This window comes from Leptosomus discolor, chromosome 2, assembly GCF_034619465.1.
Source record: "Leptosomus discolor isolate bLepDis1 chromosome 2, bLepDis1.hap2, whole genome shotgun sequence".
NCBI classification, from domain to species: Eukaryota; Metazoa; Chordata; class Aves; order Leptosomiformes; family Leptosomidae; genus Leptosomus; species Leptosomus discolor.
The window spans coordinates 100,278,544-100,300,887 of record NC_141392.1 but is presented as its reverse complement, the minus strand read 5'-3'; the positions used below and the strand labels follow the sequence as shown (position 1 = coordinate 100,300,887).

General features: G+C 39.5%; 1 protein-coding gene across 1 annotated transcript in view; it reads right to left on the bottom strand.

Annotated features, from left to right (window-relative positions):
* The window catches only part of HMGCLL1 (3-hydroxy-3-methylglutaryl-CoA lyase like 1), a 78,395-nt gene extending 57,371 nt beyond the window's left edge, over nt 1-21,024 (bottom strand). Inside the window, exon 1 of the mRNA XM_086461519.1 lies at nt 20,908-21,024. Within this exon, the coding sequence (XP_086317645.1) occupies nt 20,908-21,024 (117 nt within the window). The remainder of the gene's footprint in view (nt 1-20,907) is intronic.
* Between the last annotated feature and the right edge of the window lie 1,320 nt (nt 21,025-22,344).

Here is a 22,344-nt window from a genome sequence, read left to right as displayed (position 1 = left end):
CCCTGGATTTCATAGGGGACAGAATTTTGGAAAGGACATTGCAGAAAGGCATTCAAGTATTGATTTTTATTCTCCATTGGTCATATTACAGGCATACAATCTTTCTGAGCCATAGTCCAGGTGTCTCACCCCCTGCTCAGTCCCCACTTGAATTCACTGTTCCTGAACATGACACTAAGAACCATGACTCTCACAAGGGCTGTACTGGAACCTCAAGGCAGTTCTACAAACAAATCTCTTTGAGCTGATGGACTAACAGCTTAGAGTAAACACCTTGGCTCTGTGTCCAGAAGAGTCTTGCTTTGCATTGAATTTCACCTAGTTTCATCTATAGTACGTTGATTGCTGCTGTCATCAAGGTCACTCAGTTCCTCCTGTGTGGCATCCGGTACGGTACTGATAATGTCTCCTGTCTTTCTCTCATCAGCAGATCTTCCTACCTTGATATTTTCTGGTGAAAACATTGGGACTAACATGATTATCTTATTTTAACACAAACACATATTACCTCAAAAAAAATGTGTTAGTACTATAGAAGAAAACCGTTTTAAAAAAACGCCAGAGGAACTCCACCAGCAATACCTCTGTGGTCTAATAAATCTGCTTTCAACATTATCTCTTATTTCCTCCTCAGACGGTTTCTTACTCATCTCACAAATTCTGTTCTGATCATCTTTCTCCTATCATAATTAATAATTTCTCTCATGCTGCATTGCTGAAGCTCAGATAACAAGCAAGCAAAAGGGAGGCAGAATACTTAGGTTCAGGCCCCTGTGTCCTATTTATGCATTTTACAGTGCATAATCACTGGATAAAACTCAGAAACAAATTAGAGACTACGAGAATATATGTACCATCTCCTGCTAAAATGACTCTAGCATTTTTCCATTCCGTGGCCCAAGCTGAATCAGAGGAGTAACAGAGTACCTCTTAACCTTAATCTTACCTGTCCTATTAATGAATACTCTGTAACTAAGTGTTAGGACATTCTTCCAAGATGTTGGAGATATATACTTGACAGTGCTGTCAGGAAGAAAAAAGAGACTCCATGCTTTCTTGGAAAGTCTTCTGATCGCAATGTCACACTTGGAGAATATTTGCACATCGCTTGAAACACAGCTGAGGAAGTTACCTCAACCACCAGTCATATTCTGTGCCACCAGTCGCATTCTGTGCCAGGCTCAATGCCATCTGCATTCACTAGGCAAGCTTCAAATCCACAGAACAGACTGAAGACTTTAAGAACTTATGCAAAGTTTAAACACTTCTCTGTTTACTATCTGGATGGCATCAGACCTTAACCAGGACTCAGGCTTCATGAATTGAGGGATTGAGTTCCCTGAACTCTAACTGGAGGATTCCAAATGTGCACCATCCCCTTGGGCAAAAGGAAGGATTTTCAGAAACTATGAGACTAACTTAGAGAAATTTAACACCTTCAAGTATGGCATTAAATGGTCTACAGATAATAAATAGAAATAAATAGAAAATGAAAAATAATTTTTATTTTTTAAGAGAATCCAAAAAAGGGGAACCTTACAGAAATACACAAGTACTTACATTAAACACTAAACATGTCAGTTAAATAATTTTGTTTCAGAAAAAATCGTTTTCTAAATTTTATTATATGAAGTATTTTTATATAACAAAGTATAAAAAGTAGTTATGGTAGATACCTAGAGGTAACTGCTTATTGAATTATATAGTGGCTCTGTTAAAAAGTAATGACTACCAAAGTACAATGTTTGAAACATCAGAAAGGAAATAGTTGACATAAAAGACTAAGAGCCTGGAAAATTTGTTTTTTCCATGTATCAAGCCTTGCCAAGGGAGAACAAAAAGCATATAAAACCACGAAAAATTGCCTCCCTCAAAACAGAATGCAGCCAAAGAGTGTTTTTTAAAAAATTAGGAAAAGGAAAACCATACCATTCAGCTTGAGACACCGAATGCCAAATTTCTGTATGGAAACATTTTCCCTGAGCTATAAATAGCTGAAAATTCAAATTTATTATAGAAAATCCTCGTAACCCTTAATTAGAGCAGTATAATTTTCTTAACCATAAATGTAATCAAATTAAATAAACACACTTTTTTAAGCTCTGTCACTGCTTCACCACTTCTAGTAAAAGTGCTGAGCTTCCTTCAGCCTTCTGATTTTAATTCCACGCTGCTTATTCATATGGGCACTAATAGCACTGGCAAATATTACCTAGAGCTGCTCAAAAGTAACTGAAAGGACCCAAAAGTAAGGGAGAAGAAACTGGAGGTTCAGGTCGTTTCAATCTTCCTAACCAAGCAAAGATGAAGCTCTGCTTTCCTTTTCCACAAGGTGGTGTTCTGGCACAGAGGACAAATGAACAAAGGTAGGTCCATCTTGTACAAGGAAGAATTATTGAGGAGAGCAGTTTTAAACAAGGATCAGCAGGGAGGTGGCATCATAACTCCATATGTGTACGTGTAGTGACATGGACAAATGCCCAAAAACGGGGAGAAGGCTCTGAGATAAAGAATATGATTGCTGGAAGGAGAACAAAGAAAACAGTGCTCAATCTTCTGAACACATAGATATCTCTAAACTTTACAAGACATAGAGGAAATAAACAGGAAGAAATTAAAATCTTAGTACATAATCAAATAATGATTGAAGTGGTATTGCAGAGACTTGTTTATATAGTTCACACTACTGGAAGGCAGATATAAAACATACTCATTCCCAAGTTAACTAGGGGGAAAATGGAGAAGATTCACCTGCGAGATATAAGTACTATATACAGATATTCAGAAAACAGTGGGACACACTTGGCGAATACACCTCAGTAAAGATAAACTGAGCGTTCATCCTAGAACAACTTCTGTATGCTGCTGACATGACCACTGGGAGAACTCTAGCCAGGAACAGGCCATAACTAGCAAAAAAAAACCTCATCAGCCCTTAAGAAGCTTTCATTAAGTAAATTCTTCTTATGATATCATTGCATATTCATGACCTGAATGATAACACAGAAATACCACAAACAAAGCTGTTGCAAGTGCTTCAGACGATAGAACTGGAGTTCAAAAGTCCATCGACATACTAGAGAAATAAATATGATGCATTTCAATAAAAGCAATACATAACACAACACCTAGGACTACCCTTATTGTATCTGATGCTGATGAACTAATTAAAAGAATTTTTGCATGTTGTCTTTTACAAATTCTATCATGCTAATTCCTCCATTTTAATAATTTTAATAATTAAAGAATTTGGTATAATAGGAGATAAGAGAGTACCTGACTAAACAGTTCTATAGAAAAGAACTGGAATATTAAAACGAATAACAAACTGAATATAAGTCAATAACATAATGCTCTCAAGAAAAAAAAAAAAAAAAAGGAAGAAAATGAAATGGCAAATCTAATCCTAGGCTATAAACAGGGATGTCAGAGATAAAACAGTAGCCTGCCACTTAATGAGCAGAAATACTGTGTCTAGTTTTGGACTTCCTACTTCAAAAAAGAATCCAATCAACTGGAGATCATCCATAGAAGGGTAAAATACAAAATGCAAGTAAATCATTACAGAATGAAATTAGCTAAATGCAGAGTTAACTTATCTAGAATAAACCAAATAATTGCTGAAGTCAGAAGGGACTTCTGGAGATCACCTAGTTCAACCACCCCTGCAGACAGAGCAGGGCCAACTAAATCAGGTTGCTCAGAAAAAATGTTCAGTCAGGTCTTGAGCAGCTCCAAGGATGGAGGCTCCTGGGAAACCCATTCCAGTACTGACCATCCTCACAGTAAAAAAGACTTCTCTGATCTTTAAATGTAATTTCTTGTACTTCAGTTTGTGCCTATTCCCTCTTGTCCTGTCAGTAACTTCATCTTTACTCACTCCACTAGGTATTTCCACATATTGATAAGATCCCCCCTGAGCCTTCTTTTCTCCAGGCTAAACACTCAACTCTCTCAGCCTCTCCTCATATGAGAGATGCTCCAATTCATTCATCATCTTCATGGCCCTTTGCTGGATCTGATCCAGTACGTCTACGTCTCTCTCATACTGGGGATTAAATTTACAGGCATTACTGTAGTCCACCTCTTCAAATTTAATTTGAACATGCTTACAACTTTCATTAGAGGCCTTGTCTGAGCTCATGAAAGAGTAGCGATTAACATACATCAGGAGATTATCTGAACTAACTGAAAATTCACTGTGGGGATTTCTATTGTAAAGTAATACCTCTAACATTTCTACTGTCATTCCATTAATTATTAAATTCTAATATAATCTGCTAGTACACTTATTAAATTGTTGTGGGGCACATTACAATAAATTATGAGTAATTCATATGAAAACAGAAGAAATATGATTTGAACACAGGGGAATTCAACTAAACTATAAATGCTTCTGCGGCTGAAGTGGCCAGTTGTTTGATCTAATCCTGTTTACAAAGAGGACTTTAATGGTGAAGACAAAGGTCATAAAGTGCCAATAATATTAACTAAAAAAATAATAAGAAAACCCTATGAGTTTTATTTAAAAATTAGAAATTAATATTTCATAAAAAGAATTCTCTCACGTCAGCAGAGTTCAGATGAACTGACAGTTCAAATAGTAACAAACTACATCAATAGGGAATGCTCCAGAGATTGTAAAAAAAATGTTCTTCTGTTAAGAATAATATTCTTACACAAAATCAGAAAATTCAAGTCACACTCTTAACTACACTACTCATGGACATACAGTTATAAATTTAAAAAAGCAAAATACCATCTATATACTACTATTTCTTTTGGAAATCCTTTAGAATAGGTCTTCCAAAGCTACAGAAGACGAGATTCAAGAGTGGTATTCAGCTCAGTGTTAAGAAACCTCAGCTCATTCCTGCTGTCTAAACATATTTACCTGGAGTCATTCTGGATGACTTAAGAGTCCTGGCCTCCAAGGGGTGCTCAGGAAGAGCATGGGTCCCACTTCGCCCATTTACTGTAGGTCTCATTTCAAATCTATCAAGATGTCTGGATGCTGCAGGGCATCTTAAACGGCACTAGACACATCTGTTAGGCAAGTGAACTGAGCTTGGAAATGGTTCCCCCCCATGCAGGTGCCTAAAGGCATGCTAGGTGTCTACATTCCCACTGCAGCTGAAGGACGGAGAGATGGCTGACCTTTATGGCTGATGGAGAGAAAGAATAATCCAGGTCATCCTACGGTTCAAACCTTGTGGCTGATGATCTCAGTTGCCAGGTTTGTGTAACTCCTTGGGGACTGAATGCCACTCCAGAAGGAAATAGGTCTCTTGTGCATTTTAAAATGTACAGGATATGCTTACCCCATAAGGATGTCTCATATATCCTAGGTGTTTCAAATGGCCCTAGGTACCTATGTTTAGGCAACTGAGTCCTGTCCTAGATCTGCACTGCTATCGCAGGAACTTCAGCTGCTGTAGACACCTATACTTGTCTTAATTCAGTTGTTTTAATCCCAAGCAGACATCCACCTCAAATTAACTGTATATCATCTAATAAATTATCAAGAGAAATCAGAGGAGCTTCTTTTCAGCTCCTCCAATAGTTCAGTAGGTGATGTATTCTTTTTGTCATTCTAAATTCAGTTTTCACCCTTCCTTGCTGACATGATTCCCAATCCATTCTTCCATCCTGCTGCCCCATTTCATCTTTGTCTCTAAGCTCTTCCTCACTGAAGAACTGGAATACAGATAAATACATATGAGAGAGGAAGTAACATCATCCCTTGTAGCAGATCATTTCAACCCAAAAATACCTTCAGCAACTGATATCTTACACATCAACAATTTTCCAGATATATGAAAGGCAATGTGTAGCACACGGATATTTAAGGAGCATCAACCCAATGAAGAGGATTCTAATTCCTGTTTCTCTTTGGTGCAACTGGCATGATTTCTATTCTTCTGCCCAAGCTATGCAATAGATTGTTCAGATCAACTGAATTCTTGTCTCCGTGTTCTCCCATAACTCCTCTGTAAACAGAGCATTCACATTGATCCAGACCTTGACACATGGACCAACTTTCCAGTTTGACCTTGGACTTCTCTCATCACTACGGACCTGCCTGATGGTCACTGGGCTGCGTGGCCAACCCTAATTATCATCACTGGACCAAATCCTGACCCTGACTCACTGACCTGCACTCCCAGCTCTAACCTTGGACCTCCCTTGTCACCTCAAAGTTGCCCTGGATTCTTGCTTGAATCCAGCTACCACCTCTAGGCCTCCCCTGCTCTCCTCACTTAGCTACTGTGAGACTGGGCCCTGGCTGGTGACCTGTCAGCCCTGTTACCACCTGCAGCTCCCCTCCCTTAGGGAGCTGCTGGCCCTCGCTGCTCCCTGACAATCAAACTCAGAGAAATTTCTCATTCTAGAGTTCATTGCAATATTTGATCCTTGCTCCCTGACATCCAGTTCAGATATATACTCCCAAGTCATACATGCTAGGAGTAGAAGGCAGCCTATTTCTCCCTCTCTTTGCCCCCTTCTATCAGTTGTTCCTAAAAAGAAAGTGTAGTAGTTGTTAATGGCTAGCACTGTAAGTAGAAGCTTTGTTGATGAAGGCCAGTAATATCACATGCTCCAGATTAGAGCAGCAGCAGTCATAAACTATATCTGAAAGCTAGGGCTTTGTACATTAACTCTCTCTGATCCTGCTGCGCCATCTCCTTACCCAGTGGAGGCTACAGCTATTGGATGCTATGAGAGTAATTCCAAAGGATAACGTCCTGCCCAAGCAACAAACAAGGGTTTGACACAAAGAAATACAACAAAATCCAATTAAAAGTAAAAGAGCTCTGTCTGATACACCAAAACAACTCCGCTCATAAAAATGAAAACAGAGGCATGATATGCAGTCGTGCTAAACAACTTACTGCACAGCGAATCACTGGAGAGTGATTCACACTGAGTGAGCAAACTGATTTCACAGCACAGTATCTCCCTGGTCTTAGCAAAATGTAACAAGATGTAGCAAATCAAATAAGCAACTCCTTTCTACAGGAAAGGGCATTTCTTTCAGGCCAAACACAAAATAGCACATTTCCAGAAGAGCTACAGTTAATAAATCAATATAATCTCTGTCTGCAGGAGTCTAACAGAGGGAATAAGAGAAGGAATTCCTCACTTCTCAGACTCTTTTCCTTTATACTGGATTAGAAGTCAACTCTCACATACTTTGTGTGAAACACCTGCTGAATATTGTTTTCTGATTTGGAGTTTACACTTTTGCTTACAGTGGATATGCTTAGCTGCTCTGCAATGCAAACAAAACCTGCAGCTGCCTCCAACATATAATTTGCCTTGTATAACCAATTCAAGTGAACTCAGCTTGAACTATGAATATGCATACACTGAACCCCCGCTCTTTCAGTTTTGTTTAATTGAAAGGGTACTCATATATTTGAATACTGTTTGGAGGTGTCTACTTTCACTTTTATTTTAAAAGCATAAGAATAAGCTCTAATAATTTATTAATACATTTTTAAATATATGAAAGGATGAAAGTTGTTCTCTGTGGTACTTTTCGTATCACATCAAAGACTAAACTGATGTTCGTTCTCAGACTACTCCTCATTTTCCCCTTTCGTGAGGAAGTGCCGAGTCAGAAGTAATAAACAGGCTTAAAGATTCCTCACTGTTATTTTATCATGTCGTGGGTTTGAATCCATTCTGAAACTACTACTCTTAGTCAAACAAATTATATGGGTTACTATACTGATCTTGCTAAAATACTATCCTGTATTTCTTTATAAGCTTCTCAGTTTCTTCATAAGCTAGGTTTCTTCTTGATCTCTCCATCACTTGAAAAGAATACCGAATGTAACAGTATTTCTTCCAAGATCGAAGAGCTACACTGAACTATTACTCTGAGCATGTTTTTCCCAGTAGCAATATATAAAACCATGAATTGCTAGCCTATATTCTCTAGTTTCAGTTCTGACTAAGTCCTTGCTTTGTAACTTTTCATATATTGCTTTCAACGCCCAAAACTGTGCAAAGCACAGATAAGGGGAAATGATAGAACACAACCAGTGGTTTTATCTCAGGTACACAGCAATAGCTATGCAGGACAGAAAATGAGTAAAAGTTGTATCTCCCACCTTACAAAACGATAAAGAGCAAAATCCATTAAGACTGCCTATTCAAAATATAAACATTCATGAAGAAACATACATAATATCATTATTACCTAAAACACAAACAGTATTTCAAATATTAGAAATAAATATTTAGGGGAAATATAGGCATACAAACATCAACATTCTAGATTCGCTATTAATGTACATATTTTACGGTTTTTGAATCTTATTGGTCTTCAAATATTTTGATATCTCAATTTAAAGAAAGCCAGTGAAAGTATACTGGAAAATATCTACAAATATTAATATGATGTGAAGACAGTTACAGACCCCTAGAAGCCTTTCCCTTTAGTAAGCAAAGGTAAGAAATGTGAACACTTGAATTGCATAAAGTTACTCATTTTAAATTGTGATCACCAAAATCATGACAGTCCATGCTACATTCTAACTATATGCCAAGGACAACAACTTAACACATGTCAGTATAGAGTCACACAAACATTTCTGATGGTCATGGCCTAAAATTTGCCGAATGCAAGCTCCAGTGGATGAGAAAATTCCACAGGCAGATGCAGGCTAGTGAAACTGCTGTTCTGACAGCTCTGCAAAAAGGAAATCTCAGGAACTGGGGACCGAATGTCTAACAGAAGGACTACCTAGTTCTAAGAGCAACTGCAAACCACAACCAATTCTCTGCCATGATGTTGGATGCTCTGAAAAAAAGTAGTAGCATTACAAGACAGAAGGATATAATTAAGCTGAAAGACTGTTCACAATCTTTGAAAACAAAGAAATCGCTTCTTTAATACTCGTGTCTGTATTTTACATAAAATCATTCACAGCCTGACAGAACAAAAAAAAATATACCAAATCTGTCAAATAACAGACTCCTGGATGAGTCTGAACTTTCTGAATTATCACTGACAATTTGACTTGCCATCTTCTAAAAACCATTTGTTGCTATTTTCAACAAATGTAGAGCAAGTGGAATCGCAGAGGTTTAAATACAAGTGTCAATTACAGCTAACAGTTCATGCAACCAAAAAGCAGACAGATATGCTGTAGTCACAGATAGTTTTGGATAACCTGCAAAGTAATGATGAAGGGAACGTATTGCTAGAGTCAGGTGGTAGCAGACCCATAGACAATCACAGTTAGACTTGTGTTACAATGGAGTCATTAATAATAAATGGTACTAGAGGCCTCTGTTGTTAGTAAGAGGCCAACACCACCAGTTTAGCAAAAATTAAAAATGTATTTTCAGGACACAGCGTATATATTACCTTTTTCTATTTCCCTAAATGCTTCCCTTGGCTAACAAACAGCATTTCTGCATTAACCAAGTTGATTTGCAGCCAACTCACTTTCATCCATATCCCTATCTTGGTCAAAGCCTGGAAAAGCAATTATACCCTGCCATCTGGGCTGGATGAAAAGGATACAAAGAACTGAGATCAACAGCATACTGATGACACTGGAGCCAAAACCTCCCACGCTTTCCTTTACTATTATTTATGGTAATAGTATTATGGTGTGTATGGTGTTTTACAGGCAAGACTGAAGACAGAATTCTAGAAGGCAGAAAGAGTGGCGTTTTTCCACACACAATGAAAAAGCAGAGGCATGATCATCCTTACAAGACCAACATGTGAAAGTAATTTGTCCTTTATAATGCTTTGGGATATCGATGGGGGAAAAAATGAATACATTGACAAGCCAGCCCATGCACCCTATCAGGTAAGTCTCTTTAAATGCCTCATTGTCAATAAAAGTGAGTTATGCATAGATCTTTAAGAATTCAAGTAAAAAGCTGGAAGTAAATCAACTATTCTCAATTATTATTGTCATCAAAATCACCTTCTGTGTCCAAAGGCAGTGCCTAAAAGACCAAGGAAATCTTTAATTCAAGCACAGCTGGTCCAGCACTATGTTTTCCATAGCTCTCTTCCCAAAAGACACTGATAAAAATGACAGTATTTTAATGGTTATTTATTTAGCCACTGTTGGCAACTCATCCTTCAGGAGAACGTAAAATTTATAAAGCTCTTTAGAAAAATAACATCTGCAAAGTGTTACTATAATAATTTCCCAATAGTAGGAAGGAAATTATGGTATCTTGAACGCTACACCATTCTTGATGTTATAAAAATGTTCCATTTTCATAATGGAATCAGTCAAATGTGAGCTTATTTAAGAATTTCATTTTCTGCCCATTTAACTGATAACAATTAAAGCTATTGAAAATTTTCCTTATGTGAAATTTAGAAAAAAGACAGATATAAAGCCTTATTTTAAAAAGAAATATCTCAAAAATTTTACTAGTTTTTATAAGCTTATTAGAAAGTATTCATATTATAATACTTCTGCAGAACTGCTTAAATTTCCAATTTATTACATTAAATAGTAATGTAGTAAGATTTTAACATGTTCTAATCATGGAAACCTGAAAAAAAGTGGAGTGGAACAAGCAGAAGAAAATGGACTGGTACTGCAGAAACTATGACAAAGACAAAACCAAAATGGGATCATATCACTTCAGACTCTTCATCAGGGAGTGTAGTGATAGGACGATGGGTAACGGTGTCAAACTGAAAGAGGGTAGATTTAGATTAGATGTAAGGAAGAAGTTCTTCACTGTGAGGGCGGTGAGATGCTGGAACAGGTTGCCCAGAGAAGCTGTGGATGCCCCCTCCCTGGAAAAACTTTTTCACTGTGAGGGTGACAGAGCAGTGGAACAGACTGCCCAGAGAAGTTGTGGAGTCTCCTTCTCTGAAGACCTTCAGAACCCACCTGGACGTGTTCCTGTGTGATCTACTCTAGGTGATCCTGCTCTGGCAGGACTAGATGATCTCCAGAGGTCCATTCCAATCCCTAACATTCTGTAATTCTGTGTGATCCTGTGAAGTGTTCAAGGCCAGGCTGGATGGGGCTTTGAGCAACCTGGTCTAGTGGAAGGTGTCCCTGCCCATGGCAGGGGGGTTGGAACCCAATGATCTTCAAGGGCCCTTCCAACCCAAACTATTCTGTGATTCTATGATTTTACAAGATTAAGGGTTGTCATGACAAAATGAATCATGAGATTTCCTAATTTTTTATTGCTTCCACTTCTAGACTTCTCAAATTTAGGAAGATATTTTTCAGCCTCCATATTCTGGATTCCATATTGTCACCTGTACAACAGGTGAGAAAGAAATGTGTGCACAAAATAATTTAGAAATATCTAATAGTATTACCAATAGCTATACTTTACTGCGACACATAATCTTCAGCAACGGATTCTTCTAAACTCTAATGATAGCTAATAACACTTAGGGACTAAACAGCAATCCAGCCGAATCAAGCCACTACTCAGCTCTGTTGGCAATGGCCAAAAGCATAGGAAACAACTCAGACAAGTAGTAAAAGCACAAGTCAGATGGCTAATTACGGGCACCTAGTGTTTTTGAGATTCATTCCACTTGACTTCCAGCTATCGCACCAGAGGGTACAGGTCTCCCATAAATCCTGCCAACCCTACAAGCCATCTCAGCTACCTTAGGGCACCTCATGTGGCACCAGACAATTGTGCTTAGGCAACTGAATAAAGTCCTAAACATCAAAAAACAGCAGGGAAACAAGAGACAATTCTCAATCACCAGTTGATTTCTCCCTGTATAGCCAACAGCCAGCTGGCTTAGTAGCTTGACTTTCCATCTTCTTCATACCATTCAAGCAAAAGTGAGACATGGCAGGGCCAAGGAGCTTGCCTATCCTCTCTCTTCTCTTTCCCCAATAAATTCTTCATAAGCTGTTTTGCTTTATATGAAGCCAATATATAGTACAATTCAAATTGCGTTTCCAGGCCTTTAAAAATTCAGCTGTGATCAGCTGTGGATTCTGCTAAATCTTTTTCCTAATCCCAGTGTTCCACATGATATACCTTCACCACATACCTTGCTCCCCCATTTCTCACATACTAACACCTATATTTAATCTCATCTTAACTACTTGTATTAAAAGTAAACCCTAAAGCCACATACAGTTCCTTTCCAGATGCTGCTGTTGAATTATTTCCCTATGGGTTTCACCTAACATTCCACCAATGTCCTCTGGCGCTTCAGTCCACACATCTCATGCATTCAAAGCCTTTAAACTTTTTTTTCCAAGAAACTCATAAACTAACACCTTTATTCCCATACAAACAGCTAACATCTGTGGACAAAAAAAAACAGCCAAACAAAAAAATGTCTACCCAGCACAGTTTTTTACCAACGTGCCTTCTAGCAGTTTTTGCATGTAATATATCTGGGGTTTTGATGCAGGAGCTGTCAAAAGTCACTCTCATAAGTATATTTAATTCAAATAACAAATTCAAATGTAATATAACAATTGAGGTAACTTTCATTCATTTACACCAAACCATAAAATAAATCTCCATTTAACATCGGAATTATCTAAAAAAAAATATCAGCCTCAACAACATTCTGACAGTAAGTATAATATCCTTATCGCCTGCAGCATCTTTTTCATCTTTTGCAACATTAGAATTTTGTCCCAAACTATGGCCAAAACCTTCGCCATCAATTATTATGTCTAACCCAGTAAGAGTCTGAAAAGTCATGAGCTGATTACTTCCAACTCTAATGCCTTAAGGTTGAAAAGCAACCCTTAGAACTACCCCTGAAAGTATTTTCCTGAAATGTAAATCATGCATTCATCAGTTTTCTGATTCCTTTTGGAGTTAGAAATTTATTAAAAGACCAGATAGCCAGGAAAATAAAGTCTGTATCTGATTCATAATCTCATATTTAAAAAATCCTTTATTATTCATTACAACTTATGTCCCCATCAACATATTACAAAACAGAAAAAACTTCTATCTCCACTGCACTACTCAGTTTTAAAGTATGCACATCGTTTTGATATTTCTGCCCCAAAAGGGCTATACAAGTGTATGTTAATACAGCAGTAATAAAATATTTCCCTTTTGCTGAAAACCAAAAATGCTGAATTAGCTTTACTGGTATTTAGCACAGTATGAAAGCCTGATTTCGATCATGGAGCCACAAGCCTCATATTACATGCTCTTATCTCAGAAATTCCAGATCAGCCAATAAAGCAACTGTTCTCAGAGTTTCAATATCCTGATGAGTTTTTCTATGTGACAGAAGATGGATTGATTAGATAGCCAGAGAAAACTTTTTCCTATAAATTTGTGCCTGACAGCTTTTTATTCCCATTCTTAAAATCACTACTTTTCTGTTCCAGTATTTTCCGAGGCTCAGTTATCTGATGAGCCTTACTGAGTGCACAGTACTTCATTACACTGTATGTCAAGGTCCACATAGGCATTGTGATGTGCACCGGCACACATTGTAAGGTGGTATGCATTCCCCAGCAAGTTCGTGATACCACACACCATCTTTAATACACATTTCTCTTTCATACTTCATCTATCTTTTTAAATACACATTTGGGAGAAAAGAATGCTAAAGAAAATATTTCACCTTCGTTAAATGAATGGGAGCACTAAACAATAGAAGAGAATTCAAAACAGCCTGAAGTACTAAATAACTACTTTTCTGAAGTCTCCCACGGTTTCTTTAAACCTAACTCCTTCCACATTTGACACATCAAAGGATCTCAATAACCTCCAATTCCTAAAATTTCAGAGAATCATCACCTTGGTTAAATGCCTCAAATATTTATGTTGTTAAAGAGCAGAGGGTGACAAGAACTCATTTCAGCTTTATCTCTGGACTGTACCTACACTGCACCAGCTTCTCATTGTGCAATATTCACACAGAAACTGAAATTCAAACACACACTTTCATAAACAAGCGAATCTTCCAACCCAGATGATGAAAGAACTGGAGCTTCCTTTTTCCTCTGAAATACCAAAAAAAAAAAAAAGGTCCCATCATTAAAACTGAGAGAAAATAAGTGTAACTTCATTCTAGATACCCAGTATTTCACCTTTAAGCCCAGTCTACATGAAAAACAAAAAAACTTGTGATCCAAGCCACTATAGAGGTGACTGTTCTACTAATTATTAGTCACATCAGACAGTTCAAAGACACAAAATTTGACTAATTAGGAGCAGTAAATATTTTGCTTTTTGAAAACTTCTATGTCTGATCATCTCTTAACAGTAGTCTTATAAGGCATTTGAGGGGTTTCCTTACCCAAGCTAGAAGATTCACAAATTGTAAATAAAATCTTTATTAAAACCTAAGACAAAGATAATACTCCCATTTATTTCAGTAGGAATTAAATTTGGATGTAGCTGACCTTAGGCAAATCAATTCTTCACTCTCAGCCAAGGCAATGAGAAAAATGAATCAAGAAGAATGATCTGAAGATGTATGAATTTTTAAATTATGATTTGACACATGGGGTGCCTGAAATTAATCTTTTTCCTTGAGCTGGCAAGAGAGGAAATTAACATCACTGTGCCCATATGTAGGCTTGGAAGGAGGTGGAGGTGGGACAAGTCAAAAACAGGGTCTCACCAAAAAACAGATGTTGGGTCTGAGTAGAAATTTCCTGTGCATTTTTTTAATTCCCAAATTTGCAGAGCAAGACCTGTAAAATCCTTTACAACATTTCCAGCTGTATTATAAAGTTCTAAACCCACAAAATAATCCAAATATTGCATAAATCTGTACCAACTAAACGGCTCCTGTTATCTTCCCACTATTTACAACCCAATGGCACAAAAGAACTAAAAGCCAGTGACTCCATTTAGGTCAAACTTACACTTTATTATCAGCCTCTTAACTTCTAACATCCTGTTTGGCACCTTTAGCAAACCAACTACTTAGCCCTTTCAGACTTTCTCCCTTCAACATTTTATCCGCCAATGTTCTTGAGCTCTCATTCTGCACCATAAAGAATACCTGGCTGAAAAAAATGGCATGAGTCTACTGACTGGATCTTCTAAAGGGGAAACTCCTCTTGACTTCAAAGAAAATTTTGGAAAGAGCTTACTGTTGAATTCTCTACTCCAGTTAAATTCAGTGGGAGTGCGTTTTTGTGTTTTATTTACTACCTTCAGTGTCAGCATGTATCAAACCTTATTTATCATCTCCAAAGTCATCAAGAAATGATACAGCATGTTGATACGAACTTAATAGTTTATAATTTAATTCTAAATTACAGGTATAGTAATCCTTTCTACTTTATTCCTCCATTTATTTTATTTTTTTAATAAGTTTGTATGCTTTACATCTTACGAACATTAAGAAAAAAAATTGCTTGGGAATCTGCAATAAAACAAAAAAGCCTCGTTCTTGTGATGCATTTGTCAAGAAAAAGATCCATCTACTGAGCTGTGTACTGACCAGGCCTCTACATGTGGAGGAATATGAAGGGCTTGAAATCAGGAATTTCAAAATCTCTTAACGATCAGTTATTTAGCCTTAGATGTGAGGAGAAACTACATCAAAGACAGTGTAAAATCTAAATACCTTGGAAGTTCAGGATGAAAACACAGAATGAGGTAAGAATGGTGGGTAAAGGAGAGAGAGGGAAAAAAATAGATATAAGATCTTTGCCCCAAGCAATAAATATACCTTCTCTACACTGATTTCATCAAGAATCTTTAAATAACATCATACTTTTTAAAAGTCAAGAAACAAGAATTTTGCTATATAAAGTTCAGGGCATATACCTTCTTTTTTCTCCATTAAAAATACACTTTATATGCAATTTTCAGCAGATCAAAAAAAAGCAATGTAAATTATGATGTACTTCTTGCTTATTGCAATTGACATAATAAATCAATACCCTTGCAATATTTTTGACAGCAAATTTTTATAGGATTTCTTGAACTAAATAAATTAAATAAAAAATGAAAATAACCTAAACGGTTATTCAAGGAGAGCCTGCAAATGTGAATTTGTTCTTGGAATAGAGAATTATGTGGAGATAAAAAGAACATGAAATATAGTATGTCTCAAATCAGTTGCTCCGAGGTGTAGCTAAAAGATCAAAATAAAACAGACATGCCTTCTCCTCCTAGGTAGTGTAACACCATATGCCTCATTTTTTATGTTGTAATTTGAATCAAGAATCAACCATCAAATAGAAGAAAAGTTTAAGACAAATATAAGTAATTGTCATATGGACTGTGTTTTTCATTGTTCTTGAGTTACTTTAAAAATAAATTGGAGAGGTTTCTAGCATATGTTTAAAACATGATAGTACATTGCGAAAGTAAGACACCCATGTGGATCTCTTGATCCACGCAGTGGGGAGATGAGGGATCTTAGGCTGTGTGTTTTAGGTCTGGATATTTAGACATGTAGCATACAAATCATTCACAATGTAGGCACTGAAACAGAAGTTAGTTGCCTAGATTAGAGAACCCAAGATTTTGTTCATTATTTTATGTATTTAGCATAGAATTTGTGTCCCTCTCCAGTTATAAAACTGACAATAATGTACACTGTGCTTTCCAATGATAATATACTGAACAACAGTTAATAATTCTGGGTATTGCATCCCACATGACAGTCTAAATCTGTGACAGAAATCTACACCTAGCTAGTAGTACATTAAAACACCATGGTCTAGAAGAAAGATGCTTATTGCTTAGCTATGTTTAGTCACTACCCTCTTGTAGAGTAGGATGCATTGATTTAAAGCGGCCGAAGATGAATATTCACAGTGAAGCTGACACTCTGATACTAACTAATTCTATTTTTTCCAAAATATTGTTAGCCATGCAATGTAATTAAAAACTGTATTTGGAATTGTCTCTATTTTACATCTTTTAAATATCTAGTCCTCTATTTCTTACTATATAAACTTTAAAAACTCTTAAGAATCCAATCATTTTAGCTACTATGGAAACCACATTGTATAATCCTTTTTATAAACCTAAATCATATATTCACCCTCATTATTTTGATTAGAAAGCTATTAAAGACTGTCACCACTTGATACTTAGCTTTTACATTTCTACTCTGTACTTAATATATAGACAGGTTATAAGTGTTTGCGTGTGGCAACATATTCCTTTATTTTAAGCAGCTCTTTCCTCTTCTGCCCTCCCTGCCTGCCCATCCTCCAGGCCTTAACACTGGATATCAAACAAACCAAAGCCATTTTACAGTTCATCTCCATTTTCCTGACCGTTCCAGTAGCGCAAGACCTAACTTGTCCCAGCTGGAATTCAACTTCTTGAACATGACTAACTGAAATTGAACAAGCCTTAGGTACAGTGTTTTTCAATGGCACTACATTTCCCTGTTTGACTGGAAACACTTGATAGGAGGACTTCATTTGATTTTTTTAACAGCTGTACTGTATTGGCAGCTCATAGTCCTCCTATGATTTGTGAGTATTCCAAGGTTCTTCTCTTTTTCAATCGCTTCTAACTGATACTGTCACAGTTTCTAGTTTGCGTTACTACTCTCAAAGTACCTAATCATTCTGTATCCTTGAATTTCATCCCAGTCTTTTACACCATTTCTTTAGCCATCCAGTTCTTCCCTGCTGTGTCCTTAACATATTCCTAATGCATTAAAATTCCATTTTAACCTACATCAAAATAACATTAAGTCTGTAGGATGAGACCAATATCAGTTGCTCTCAGACCATGTCTCCTTCCAGCCAGAAGGTCCATATCAAGCTAGAGGACAACCATCAACAGCAGATGAACCACCAGCCTTCCACCCTGCTGCTCAGCCTGAGCTTTCTACAAAACAAACACATTACAAATTCCAGTCAAGTGCTATGAGTCACCATCAGTAGCAATCTCGATCACTGCAGAATTCTCCCTAATACTGCAACGACTACTGCCACCTCCTTTCTAGGTAGATCCTAGCACATTTTACGGTTCTGATATAAATTCATGTCTTTAACAAATTCTCATGTAGCTATAGCTCCTATTTAGTAAAATTAATCAGATCTGTTAATGGAAACAGTATACACTGGGGTAACGCCAAGAGGATGAAGCAGAACTCGGATCCCTTGTGTGAAACGTAAGACAGTACTTCTGAAGCAAAGAAGATTAAGAAATTAAGAAAATGGAATAAGATGAAGATACTGCAACAGGAATGCAGTGTCCTATTGACTAGCCAGGTGTTTGATAGTTTTTTGATGTAACACAGACCAGTCTAAATAAGAGTGAGCTAGATATTAGTAAATTCTACTAATACATAATAGAAAACTGTTTACTTTCTATCTAGCCATTAGCCCAATTACCTTTTGCTTTTCACCTCTCCTTTTCAATAGCTTTGCTCCTCAAGCAACCCTATGTTTTAAAGTCAAATACAATTGTAAAAATACTACAAAATTGCTGGCTAAATGAAACAGGACAATTAAGGGAAAATAAATACTAAGACATCCCACTACTCACTCTAGGATCTATTAATTTGTCTCCAATACAGATCCAAATGGTTAAACTTGGACCTTACAAACTAGTCAGCACAGTATATAACCAAATTTTTACATATCGGGGATTTTGTAGACAAAATTGAATTTTTTTAGTTTTACAAAAGCCCTGGTAGCAACACTTTAATAATACCTACACTTCACTTTGTGTTTAAATGAAAATTCTGGAAAACTCCTGAAAAGATTATAGTAAGAAAATCAACTCCTTATTTTCATCGGACACAAAAGACTAAAATATTTCTGGGAAACTGTTCTTGCACCTTAAACCCCCTCCCCCATTTTGTTTCTTGGTGTACCCACATAAATGTGATTACACTCACACCCCCATAGCTGTCTTGCATACACTGGTCAAAACCAAAAAAAACACTTTTAAAAACCATCACTTGAGTTAGTATGATTTCTAGATCCGTAAAGAGGAACGCGGTTTTCCTTGAATAGGATTGGTACAGAATGCACACAAGCATAAGGAAAACCTTTATGGGTTGTTTAAGCGTCCACGTGAGAAAAATGGAAATTTGAACAGATTCTTGTGAAGTAAAGAAAATTATTAAAATCATCTAATAAAAATCACAGTGAGGTAATGCAGAAGCAAATGTTAAAATGTTAACAGTGGCCAACTCCAGACTTAATTAGTGTAGATGGGCTCAGCAGGCTGAGCAGCTTACAATCACATCAATGTCCACAGGGAGGATAAGCAGCAAATTCTCATGTTTGCTGTTTACCGAGGAAGACATCTCTCTGCAGAACCTCATCTTGGAGGAAGAGAAATGCTGATGAAAATGAAAGAAGAGCACTGCAAAAATGAAGCAAAAATTACAGGCACCCATTACAATAAAGAAACCCTTTTTTTTTTTTTTTAAATCCATGATTTTCTGGAAAGATATTATTGCTTGTCTTTGACTCCAAACCGCCTCTGTTGCAAAAGCCTTTGAACCTTTCAGATGCCTTGTCTGACAGAGGGCAGACACTGATGCAATCAAGTGGCATATCAGGTTATTTTAAAGGAGTTTTTATAAAACGCTCACGTGTTTCGAACGAAAATAATGCAGCAAAACGTAGCAAGGGCACATAAAGAGGATCACATAAAGAGGATATCGAGCTCAGATCATCTGAAGAAAAATTACAATGCTGCCAGCTTTCATGGCACTCAGAAGATGGTATTTTCATGATCTCCCCATCTTTGACATTACATTGCTACCTAATAATTAAATTTCACTTCCAGATGGTGAAGAAAAATGCAAGACGTACCCCTGGTATATCTGAAAGGTGTAGAAAACAGGAGAAAGATGCAACGAACAAGAAGTGCATTTTTTTTAAGATGTGATTTTTTAATCAATTTTGTTGATTTTTTAATCAATTTTGTTCTAGGGTTGGTTCATGATTTTTAATGTTTAAAGCACCAACTGATTACTGGATTTAGACTCAGAATGAATGACAGTTCAGACCCAATAGGCCCCAACAATAAGTGTGTTATTATAGTAAAGGCAATGTCATGCTCAGAATTATTTCCTTCAGGTACTCCATATTGACATCTTCCTCCAATGTCCTTCCAGAGTTACACAGCCTCTCCCTAAAAGCCACAGCAGCTTTCCCCTTCCTTCATTTCTTTCCTTCCAAAACCAGATTAGGACAGTCATAGCCTATGGTCGTCTTCTGGCCGCCTGCCTACAAGCCTCCTCACCTAACCTCTCCCACTCCCCACCATCTCCAGCCACTCTCCACATCCGTTTGTAGCTGGCAGACAGGAGTGTAACAGCCTTCACTCATCCCTCCACAACAACCCCATCGGCACTCAGAGCACCACAGGCCAAAAGGAGGGTACAGCTGCTCCAGAGAAGTTGACGGCTCTGCCTCCACACCCTTACGGCTGTACTGACTTTCCACCCGACAGCAGATGGGCCCACCACACTCCAGTTTGAGAAGTACAAACTCCAGGGAGCAAGGGTGATACTGTGGCCTTGCCAAAATATGTGTCACCTTACAGTTTCAAGACTTTTCACACAGTAGGTTGATAGAACAGGCGAAGGGAGGCACAGGTGAGTGGATTTCTTTAACACTGCCCCATCCCTGCCCCCAACGCCACTAGAGATGCCCACCTGTGTGTGCACTACCAGTGGGACGGTTTCAAACCAGCCGTGTTCGGAAATGCCGATCAGGAACGGCCCAGCGGTGTATGGGGATGAGAGAGGGCCCCACTCCTCTGTGCACGCCCTTACACTCGGCGGAGGCCGGCGGGGGGGGCCGGGAGGGGGGCGATGGCCGGGCGCAGGCAGCAGGGATGCAAGCAAGGAGCGTGAGGGGGCGGCGAGGGGGCGGCGAGGGGGCGGCAGCGGCCCCCCGAGCCCGGCGGGCCCCGGCCTCCCCCTGGCGGCGGCCGCGCCTCGCAGGGCCGGCACCATCCCATCCCCTCACCCCCTCCCGGCGATACCTGCCCGGGGTGCGGAGCCGCAGGCGGCGGCGCGGCCGGCTCCCCGATCCACAGCTGCTCCTTGAGGAGGTGCTGGTAGCTGAGGCAGTGCTTCAGCGCCGAGGGCACGGTGCCCATGGCGCGGCGCTCGCCGGGCGGCCGGCAGCCAGCCGCAAGGTCGCCGCAGCCTCCCGGCCCGCGGGGGCCCCGCCGGCCCCGCGCCCGCCGCAGCCCCCGCCGCAGCCACTGGCTGCAGCCCGGCGCCGAGCAGCGCCTGTGATTGGCGGAGCGCGTGAGCCCGCCGCGCCGGCTGCCCCGCCGCGCCCCCTCCCGCGGCGGCCGCCGCCGCCTCAGCCCGCCGACCCGGCAGCTGCTGCCGCGCCCCGGCGGGCCCCGGGGCGGGAGGCGGCCGGCCCGGAGACGGCCGCGGGGCTGCCGGCTCTCCTATCCTCACCTCGCCCTCCTCGCCTTCCTGGGCGCAGTGGGCGCAGGAGCGGCGGCCCTGGCTGCCTGCGTTTGGTGCGGGCTTGGCAGCGCCACAGCAGGCTGCCATGGCGGGGCGGGGGTGGGGGAGAAACCCCTGAGGAGACTCGGGGACCCGGCGGGCCCAGAGCTCGGGGGGGGGGGGCAGGAGCATGGAGACAGCCGGCCGTCCTGCCCCACATCCCTCCTGACACGCTGCACACCCTAGGGGAACGGGGCCCAGCCTGGGCTTTCCATTGCTTTTGGACCATGCTTCCCATGGTTTTTGGAGAGGGCTTGAGGGGAAAGAGGAGCAAGGAGAAGGGACAGGGCTGCTGCGAAACCAAGCCCGCTTGCCCAGCGGTTTGGGATCCTGGGGCCACGCAAACGGTGCGGAATAAAACCTGTCCTGCTCACTCGGCCGTTCAGGCGGCAGCAGGTCTCTGACGAGGCTTTATGCGCACGCTTGCATTTATGCTTTTCGTTTGGGCAGCAGGAGCTTAGAACATAGCAAATGAAATACTTTCAGGTTTTAACAGCTCGCTCAGAAGCAGCAGGTTATATTTTGTCGTCTCCTACAGCATTGAGTGAGTCAGCCAACTTTCCAAACTACTCTCAAGCGAAATACCGTATGCATTGGAAATCGTTTCTGGATCATTCCTTTTTCAAGGTATCATGGATTTTTTGTTAAATTCACTAACTCTTCCCTCGGTCATTTTCTGCAAAGGGTTATTGGGTTTTCAGCCAAGTCTCTGTTTCAGTCGTTCACGGATAGACACGATGCTCTCGAAGCACCATCTCTTTCTTTCGCTGTTTTGCATTTCAAGCTTGTTGTTCTGCACATCCAAACCCCTCTCTGTTTCTGAGTGCCATTGTGAAGCAAAACCGGGTGCTGATTGATTGGCTGGAAATGTTTTGGTTTTCAAGTTAATGACACCTTTTCAGAAATAAAATATTTAAAATACAATTTTAAAATTTATTTTAAAATATCGCTGG